General features: G+C 37.1%; 1 protein-coding gene across 1 annotated transcript; it reads left to right on the top strand.

The window, feature by feature from the left end:
* Window positions 1–697: 697 nt before the first annotated feature.
* LOC117083932 (cytochrome P450 2C18-like) lies at window positions 698–8,781 on the top strand (the record flags this gene model as incomplete). The annotated part of the gene is made up of 4 exons (XM_033212141.1): window positions 698–950; window positions 4,016–4,178; window positions 4,373–4,522; window positions 8,621–8,781. Coding segments are annotated over exons 1-4 (642 nt in total), but the record flags the coding sequence as incomplete, so codon positions are not given.
* Window positions 8,782–9,612: the final 831 nt, after the last annotated feature.

A 9,612-nucleotide genomic window follows, 5' to 3' on the forward strand; every position in this document is an offset into this window, starting at 1 on the left:
CCTAAAGCAAGCTGGCTACCTCCTCTCAATAGGATAAATATTATTTTATATACGAGGGATATAATACACAGATTCCCCTCAAAGTCATATTTCCAACTGTTCATCAATCTAAGAATCCAAAATTTTGAATATTTTTTTGATGAAATAATTTATTTCATTGGTTCTCAATTTTGGCTGCACAGTGGATCCACCTGGGGTTTTGAAAAAAACCTAGGCCTGGCCAGGCACAGTGGCTCATGCCTGTAATCCCAGCACTTTGGGAGGCCAAGGCGGGCGGATCACCTGAGGGCAGGAGTTCGAGACCGACCTGGCCAACATGGTGAAACCCTGTCTCTGCTAAAAATACAAAATCAACCAGGCATAGTGGTGCATGCCTATAATCCCAGATACGCCGGAAGCTGAGGCAGAATCGCTCGAACCCAGGAGGTGGAGGCTACAGTGAGCTGAGATCTTGCCCTTACACTCCAGCCTGGGCAACGAGAGCGAAACTCCAGCTCAAGAAAAAAAGAAAAACAAAACAAAACAAAACAAAAACCTGGGCTCTGCTTCAGACTAGTTAAACCAGAATCTCCAGGGTGGGGCATTGGAAATGAGAACAAGAAAAAAAGAACACCTTAGTTTTATCTTTTTCAGTGAGCCAATGTTCATTCAGAAGAGAGATTAAAGTGCTTTTTACTGACTAGTCACAGTCAGAGTTAGAATCACAGGTGGATTAACAGGGAGTGTTATAAAAGCCTTGAAGTGAAAGCCCACAGTTTTCTTACTAAGAAGAGAAGCCTTCAATGGATCCAGCTGTGGCTCTGGTGCTCTGTCTCTCCTGTTTGTTTCTCCTTTCACTCTGGAGACAGAGCTCTGGAAGAGGGAGGCTCCCGTCTGGCCCCACTCCTCTCCCAATTATTGGAAATATCCTGCAGTTAGATGTTAAGGACATGAGCAAATCCTTAACCAATGTAAGTAGGCTTTATGCTCCTCTAGTAATGTACAAGGTGTATTTAACCTCACGATTCCTAAAGTTTTATTTCATTTTAAAGTGATAAATGGTAATTGAATATATTAATGGGGTGCAGTATTACATTTTGACACATGTATACATTGTGAATTGATCAGGGTAATTAGCATATCTGTCATCTCAAATATTTGTCATTTCTTTGTAATGAGGACATTTAGAATCCTCTTTTTTAGCTGTTTTGAAATATACAGTACATTAACATTAATAATAGTCACCTTGCTGTCCAGTAGAACACCCAAGCTTATTCCTCCTATCTAACTGTAACTCTGTACCTGTTGACCAAAGCATTCCCTTATATGGCCCATTTCCACCTGCCAGCCTCTGGTAGCCACCATTCTAATCTCTACTTCTATGAATTCAACTTTTTAAGATTCCACATAGAAGTGAGATCATATATGATATTTGTCTCTCTATGCCTGGCTTATTTTATTAATATGATGTTCTCTAGATTCATCCATGCTGTCATAAATAAGAATATTTTTTCCTTTTTAAAGGGCTAAATAACATTTCATTGTACATATATGCCACATACAAAATCGATTAATTTATTGATGAACACTTAGGTTGTTTCCATATTTTGGCTATTATCAATGGCACTGCAATAAACATGGAAGTACAGACATCTCTTCCACATACTGACTTCAATTCCTTTGGGTATACACTGGTAGTGGGATTGCTGGATCATCTGATAGTTCTATTTTTAGTTTTTTGAGGAACATCCATACTGTTTTCTCAAATCACTATGCTAATTTACATACCCAAGGTTCACTTTATTCCACATCTTTGTCAACACTTGTTATCTTTTTATCTTTTTGATAATAATAATATCTATAAGTTGTGATGAGATATCTCATTGTGGTTTTAATTTGCATTTCTCTGATGATTAAATTTGTTGAGTATTTAAAAAAATATATCTGTTCGCCATTTGTATGTCTTCTTTTGGAAAATGTCTACTAAAATCCTTTGCCCATTTAATTAATTAATTAATTAATTGAGACAGGGTTTTGCTCTGTTGTAGGCTGCAGTGTAGTGATGGGATCACAGTTTGCTGCAGCCTTGAGCTCCTGGGCTCAAGCCATCCTTCCACCTTAGTCCCCCAAGTAGCAGGGACTACAGGTGTATGCCACCATGCCTGGATAATTTTTTAATATTTTGTAGAGATGTGGTCTCTCTGTTGTTCAGACTGGTCTTGAACTCTTGGGCTCAAGCAATCCACCCACTTTGGTCTCTCAAAGTGCAGGAATTACAGGCATGAGCCATTGCACTTGACCCTTTTGCTCATTTTAAATAGAATTATTTGTTATTGAGTAATTTGAGTGTCTATATATTTTGAATATTAGCCCCTTATCTTATGTCTGAGTTGCAAATATTTTCTCCCAATCCGTGGATTGTCTCTTGACTCTATGACTTGTTTCCTTTGCTGTGCAGAAGTTTAGGTGGTCAGAATCTCATTTGTCTAGTTTTGCTTTCGTGGCTTGTGCTTTTAGAATCATATCTAAGAAATCATTGCCTAGACCAATGTCATGGAGTTTTTCTCTATGGTTTCTTTTAGTAGTTTTTAGTTTCAGGTCTTATACTTAAGATTTTAATTCATTTTGAGTTAATTATTATATAAGGGGTGAGATTAGGATTCTGTTTTATTCTTTGCATAAGAATATCCAGTTTTCTCAACACTTTTTGCTGAAGAGTGCTTTCCCCATTGTGTGTTCTTGGCACCTTTGTCAAAAATCAATTGATTATAGATGTGTGGGCTTATTTCAGGGTTCTCTATGCTTTTCCTTTAATCAATGTGTCTGTTTTTATGCTAATGCTATGCTGTTTTGCTTACTATAGCTTTGTCACATATTTTGCAGTTCAATAGTGTGATGCCTCCAGTTTTATTCTTTTCGTTAATTTGCTTTAGTTATTTGGGGTCTTTTGTGGTTCCATACAAATTTTAAGATTGTTTTTTCTATTTCTGTGAAGAATGAGATTAAAATTTTTATAGGGATTGCATTAGATCTGTATATTGCTTTGGGTAGTATGGACATTTTACCACTATTAGTTTTTCCAATCCATGAACATGGGATAGCTTTGCCTTTATTTGTGTCACCTTCAATTTCTTTCATCAATGATTTGTAGTTTTCAGTATATAGATCTTTCTCTTCTTTGGTTACATTTATTCCTAAGTATTTTATTTTTTGATGCTACTATAAATGAATTGTTTTCTTAATTTCTTTTTTAGATATTTTGTTGCTAGTGTATAGAAATGCCACTGATTTCTGCATGTTGATTTTGTATCCTTCAAGTTTACTGAATTTGTTTATCAGTTCTAGCACTTTTGTTCTGAAGTCTTTAGGATTTTCTACATATGAGATTATGTCATCAAGAAACAGACAATTTCACTTCATCCTTTCCTATATGAATGCATCCTTTTCTATGTGAATATTCCTATATGAATATTTTCTTTCTTTAGCCTAATTGCTCTGACTAGGACTCCCAGATTTTTTAGTATAGATGACAGGACACCTGCATCAGGATCCCTATGGGATGAGCTTTGCAGGGGATCCTGAAGCAGTGTCCCAGAGGCTGATTATTCATCAAAATATGGACATTGGGAGCTGAAAAATTGCTCAGGCATCACAGGTTGACTAAGCAGGCTTCAAATTTGGACCTTCTGTTTATCAGTTGTGGGACACTGACAATGAATTTGAAATTCTTTAAAATTCAATTTGTCTTATCTGTAAAATAAAGTAAACAAATCTAGCTCAAGGTGTTGATGTGATGACTAAGTTTAATAACCTGCATACTAATTTCCTGGGCCACTGCCTGGCACGTTGGAGGCACTGTATATGTGCAGCTAAAACAATAATCATTATCTTTATGTAAAATCCACAAATATTTGAAGCTGTATTTGACAGAATAATCATATCAACATTATGATGCTAGTATCAGTCTGAATCATGGACAATATATAGACCAAATACTGAGTTTTGCTACTATTTGAACCTCCTTTTCTATGTTCAGTTCTCAAAAGTCTATGGCCCTGTGTTCACTGTGTATTTTGGCCTGAAGCCCATTGTGGTGTTGCATGGATATGAAGCAGTGAAGGAGGCCCTGATTGATCATGGAGAGAAGTTTTCTGGAAGAGGAAGTTTTCCAGTGGCTGAAAAAGTTAATAAAGGACTCGGTAAATGTGCATGTATTGTGTGTATGTGTACATGTGTATGTATTGGGCAGTGGTTATAGGGATGGGAAGGATGGAAAACAGAGGCTTGAAGAGCTCCTGAGGCAGAACTTGACCCATCCACGTGGCTGCCAAGTGTCAGCTCTCTTGTCCTTGTTTGGAATCTCCCTCCTAGTTTCTGTTTTCTGTTCTGTTAGGAATCCTTTTCAGCAATGGAAAAAGATGGAAGGAGATCCGGCGTTTTTCCCTCATGATTCTGCGGAATTTTGGGATGGGGAAAAGGAGCATCGAGGACCGTGTTCAAGAGGAAGCCCTCTGCCTTGTGGAGGAATTGAGAAAAACCAATGGTGAGTGACTTTTTTTTTTCCCTGAAAAATGTTTTCTAAAATTTATTTTGATTTATTTTAAAATTGATACATAACCTTTATACATATTTATGGGGGTACATGTAATATTTTGTTACATGTACAGAATGTGTAATGATCAAGTTAGGGTGTTTAGGATATGCCTCACATTGAACATTTATCATTTCTATATGTTGAGAACATTTCAAGACCTGTGTTCTAGCTATCTTGAAATATGCAATACTCTGACATTAACAGACTGCTATCTTCTCTAATGACATCCCTGGAAATCTCCTAGGGGTGGCTAGATCTCTCATGATAGGCAGTGATTGTCAGTCCTCATATGGAGGGGGGAGGTTTGAAGCAGAGAGCCAAGGGAGCTTTTGTGCACCTATGCTTGTTATGTTTGTACACAATGACTGTGCATACAGTGTGAGTATAAAAGTCTTATTTAATCCTATTCTGTCCCAGGCTTGGTTTGTTTTCAAATCATTACAGAATTAATTTAGAAGATTTTGTCTCATTTTTTTCAAATTATTAAAGAGCAATGTTTTTCCCATAGTGTAATTCTGGATTATCTATTCTAGAACATTTCACCAGGGAATACTTGTGGCACAGACATAGTGGGAATGACTTCTTTACATCTTTTAGGCATGGAACAACTGACGTGTACTTTCATTTTGTTGGTCTATATTTGTACAGTCAGCCTCACTAACATATCTGGGGGTTTCTTCTGAGGTCTATATCTACAATTTCTACCATAATGATGCTTATCTATGGTTTTAAGAGACTAGGCATCTTTAGTGTAGCTTTTATCAATTTTAATTTCCCTGTTAATTAAGAACTAATTAAAATGATCAGCTGGAGTATTTAATGTTACTATTTACTGTAATGTTTTATATATTTTAAGAAAATATATGCTATAACAGTCTTTCAATTAAAAAAATGCCAAATTATAAAATGTTTATTTAAATAAATTTTAAGTATTATTAATAACTCTTTATCCTACCTTCCCTAGTTGTACATTAGCTCTGTATTCAGCTTTGTTTGTATTTTCCTTCATCTTTGTTTGTGTATTAATCATGTTTTTTATTTTCTATATTTTTTTTTTTTTTGAGACAGAGTCTGGCTCTGCCGCCCAGGCTGGAGTGCAGTGGCCGGATCTCAGCTCGCTGCAAGCTCCGCCTCCCAGGTTTATGCCATTCTCCTGCCTCAGCCTCCCGAGTAGCTGGGACTATAGGCGCCCGCCACCTCGCCCAGCTAGTTTTTTTTTTTTTGTATTTTTTAGTGGAGATGGGGTTTCACCATGTTAGCCAGGATGGTCTCGATCTCCTGACCTCGTGATCCGCCCGTCTCGGCCTCCCAAAGTGCTGGGATTACAGGTTTGAGCCACCGCGCCCGGCCTATTTTCTATTTTTTTATGATGCTTTGACATCTTGGGGATTTTGTGGTCCTAGAAGGGACTGCCCCTCCCAAAGTCAGACAGTTCCTAGAGATAGCAAATATCTTGTCCACAGCATGTCTCTGATTTACAAAGCAAACTCTCCAGAGCCAGAGCCCCATCCACCTTCTTTATCAAACTCTCACACATGAATCCAATATAGTTGTCCCTCCTTATCAGTAAGACATTGTTCTAGAACTCCTCTTGGATACCAAAATCCACATATGCTCAAGTCCCTTAAATATGGCATAATATTTGCCATATATTTGGAGAATATTGACAATATTATTTATAATATTTCCCAATATTAGAGAATATTGACAAGAAAAAAGGTCTGTACATGTTCTGTACAGATACTTGTTTTTGCTCTGAATATTTTTGATTTGGGGTTAGTTGAATTCATGACACACCATGGATACAGAGTGCTGCCTGTATTCTCCTTGTCTTAAATCATTACAGAGCCAGTTATGGGACAACTATGGACCACTCCTATAATTCCAGAGCCCACAGAAATTGTTCAAACTATCTATTCCCAGGCTTACTCAGTCTATCCACCCTATCTCACTCATTTCTTCCTGTGAAAACACCAATGAAGGCTCAGCCCCATGGTTTCTTTTTGCTCTTGCTGCCTCCTGACCAACCCTGGTACTTCCCCATGTGGCTCCCTGCACCCTCAATATGGTGTGGAGTGCCCCTCCTCTAGGAACTGCGAGCAATGAACTGTCTTTTCAAGGGCAGTCTGTTCTGGGGCTACCTGATCTGTTGACCTCACCAAATCTAAATAGAAACAAAATCCTCAGTGAATATTAAGACAATTGGATTTGGGATTAAAAGTTATTTATCCTCTCCCCATCCCAGTTGGACTCACCTATAATGTTCTTGTCATAATAAGTCTGATTTTCAGCTTGGATTACAAATTATCCTAATTTTTATTATCTGCCTGATATAGTATGGATGTGTGTTCCCATTCAAATCTTATATTGAAATGTAATCCCCATACTGGAGGTGGGGCCTGGTGAGAGGTGATTGGATTATGGGGTTGGATTTTTCATGAATAGTTTAGCACCATCCCTTTTGGTATTTTCCTCATGATAGCAAGTGAGTTTTCATGAAATCTAGTCATTTTAAAGTGTGTAGCACCTCCCGCCTCCCTCTCTTGCTTTGGCTTTTGCCATGTGAGTGCAAGCTCCTACTTTGCTTCTGTCATGATTGCATCATGCTTCCTGCACAGCCTGCAGAACTGCGAGCCAATTAAACCTCTTTTCTTATAAATTACCTAGTCTTAGGTATTTCTTTATAGCAATTCAAGAACAGCCTAATATACTCCCCCAATTGAAGTGAAAGGAAAGATCAGAAACCAGATTTTCACTGTGAATATCACGTGCACGGGCATGTAAAAACACACGTGCGCGTGCATGCACACACACACAGAAATCTCAAACTAATAATCCCAAATTATCCCCTGCCTTCCAGACTAGAATAAAATATTTTCTGAAAACTTAGTGCCCTGGCATGTTTCAGCTGAAAAAAAGCCTGGCATAGGAGCAGTAAACTAAACAGAGTCCTATTATTTAATTCCACATCATTACCACACAGCATTTTTGTACAAGTCACTCTTAATTAAATTTATGATACTCTCACGTGTAAAGTTCATTGATGATTTGATTATAACAATTTTATTTAAAAATTTCTCACAAATAATCACTTTCCTCTGTAATAATTTATTGATTTGTGAAATGATGAAATTACCTAAATGATGATCAAATTAAAAAATTTATAATAACATAAGGTATTTTTTTGGATGGCTAGATGTAACAATAACCGAGGATTCTATAAGAGGTCAGGCTTTGTTCAAATAAATTGAAGATAGTGCCCAGTGATAATAGACACAATTTCTTAGAGCTGGAAATTCTTTTTTTTTCTTTCAATATCGAAATAAGGAAACAAAAGGATTCCATTTATCAATTTAAGTTTTTCTGTCTGCCCTATTTGTAATTTAGGTTTGAAATGAAAGTTTCTTATTTACTTTTATTTTAGGCAAACCAGTCTATCTTCTTATTTGTGTTCATTTGTGTTAACTTTTTTCTTGTATAACATAGATGACTTTTGCTTTTTTACATTTGTTCCATCAATCTGAATTTTCCCATACTGTTTCTCTCTTTAGTCTCCCCCTCTGCTGGTTCTACACACAGTTACTTCAACTATTCATTATATAGAAGAGGTTTTCAGGTTCCTATTTTCTCCCTTCCTCTATCAATCAATTGTCTACTAGCTTTCCAGATAAATGTTATTCTGCACTGATAACTTGAATTATCAGGTGGTTTTACATGTGGCCTCTTTAAATTTGTTTGTTTTCTCTTCAAAATAACAGGCATCTTGGGTCAGAATTGTATAAAGAAAGGCAGTGAAGTAAATGCAGTATTTGGAAAACCATTATTAAACAGCTAGGATGGAATGATTAATTCAATTTTAAGGAAAAAGTGAGGTATTAAATTTCAATATACTGTAGTTTGTGTTGATAAGAGAATTTCTAGGTAGGTATTAGTTTAGAGTTTCTAAAATTACTTTTCCCTGTTATCCAAGACAAAGTATTTTATATATCTATATCTATATCTATATATATTTTTTAATGGTAATTTAAAATATTTCCAATCCTTTAGCCTCACCCTGTGATCCCACTTTCATCCTGGGCTGTGCTCCCTGCAATGTGATCTGCTCTGTTATTTTCCATAATCGATTTGATTATAAAGATCAGAGATTTCTTAACTTGATGGAAAAATTCAATGAAAACCTCAGGATTCTGAGCTCCCCATGGATCCAGGTGAGATCAAGAGCTTCTCCTCCTATGATATTATTTTTGTTATTATATCAGACAGTCGAAAATTTTTTAAATTTTTTAAAATTATACTTTAAGTTCTGGGATACATGTGCAGAATGGGCAGATTTGTTACATAGGTATACATGTGCCATGCTGGTTTGCTGCACCCATCAACCTGTCATCTACATTAGGTATTTCTCCTAATGGTATCCCTCCCCTTACCCCCTACCACCCAACAAGCCCTGGTGTGTGATGTTCCCCTCCCTGTGCCCAAGTGTTCTCATTGTTCAACTCCCACTTATGAGTGAGAACATGTGGTGTTTTGTTTTCTGTTTCTGTGTTAGTTTGCTGAGAATGATGGTTTCCAGCTTCATCCATGTCCCTGCAAAGGACGTGAACTCTCTCAGCATCTGCTTGTCTGTAAAGGATTTTATTTCCCCTTCACTTATGAAGCTTAGTTTGGCTGGATATGAAATTCTGGGTTGAAAATTCTTTTCTTTAAAAATGTTGAATATTGGCCCCCACTCTCTTCTGGCTTGTAGGGTTTCTGCACAGAGATCTGCTGTTAGTCTAATGGGCTTCCCTTTGTGGGTAACCCGACCTTTCTCTCTGGCTGCCCTTGACATTTTTTCCTTCACTTCAACCTTGGTGCATCTGATGATTATGTGTCTTGGGGTTGCTCTTCTCCAGGAGTATCTTTGTGATGTTCTCTGTATTTCCTGAATTTGAATGTTGGCTTGTCTTGCTGGGTTGGGGAAGTTCTCCTGGATAATATCCTGAAGTGTGTTTTCCAACTTGGTTCCATTCTTCTGTCACTTTCAGATACACCAATCA

The sequence above is a fragment of the Trachypithecus francoisi genome, unplaced genomic scaffold (assembly GCF_009764315.1).
Source record: "Trachypithecus francoisi isolate TF-2019V2 unplaced genomic scaffold, Tfra_2.0 Contig00408, whole genome shotgun sequence".
NCBI lineage: Eukaryota > Metazoa > Chordata > Mammalia > Primates > Cercopithecidae > Trachypithecus > Trachypithecus francoisi.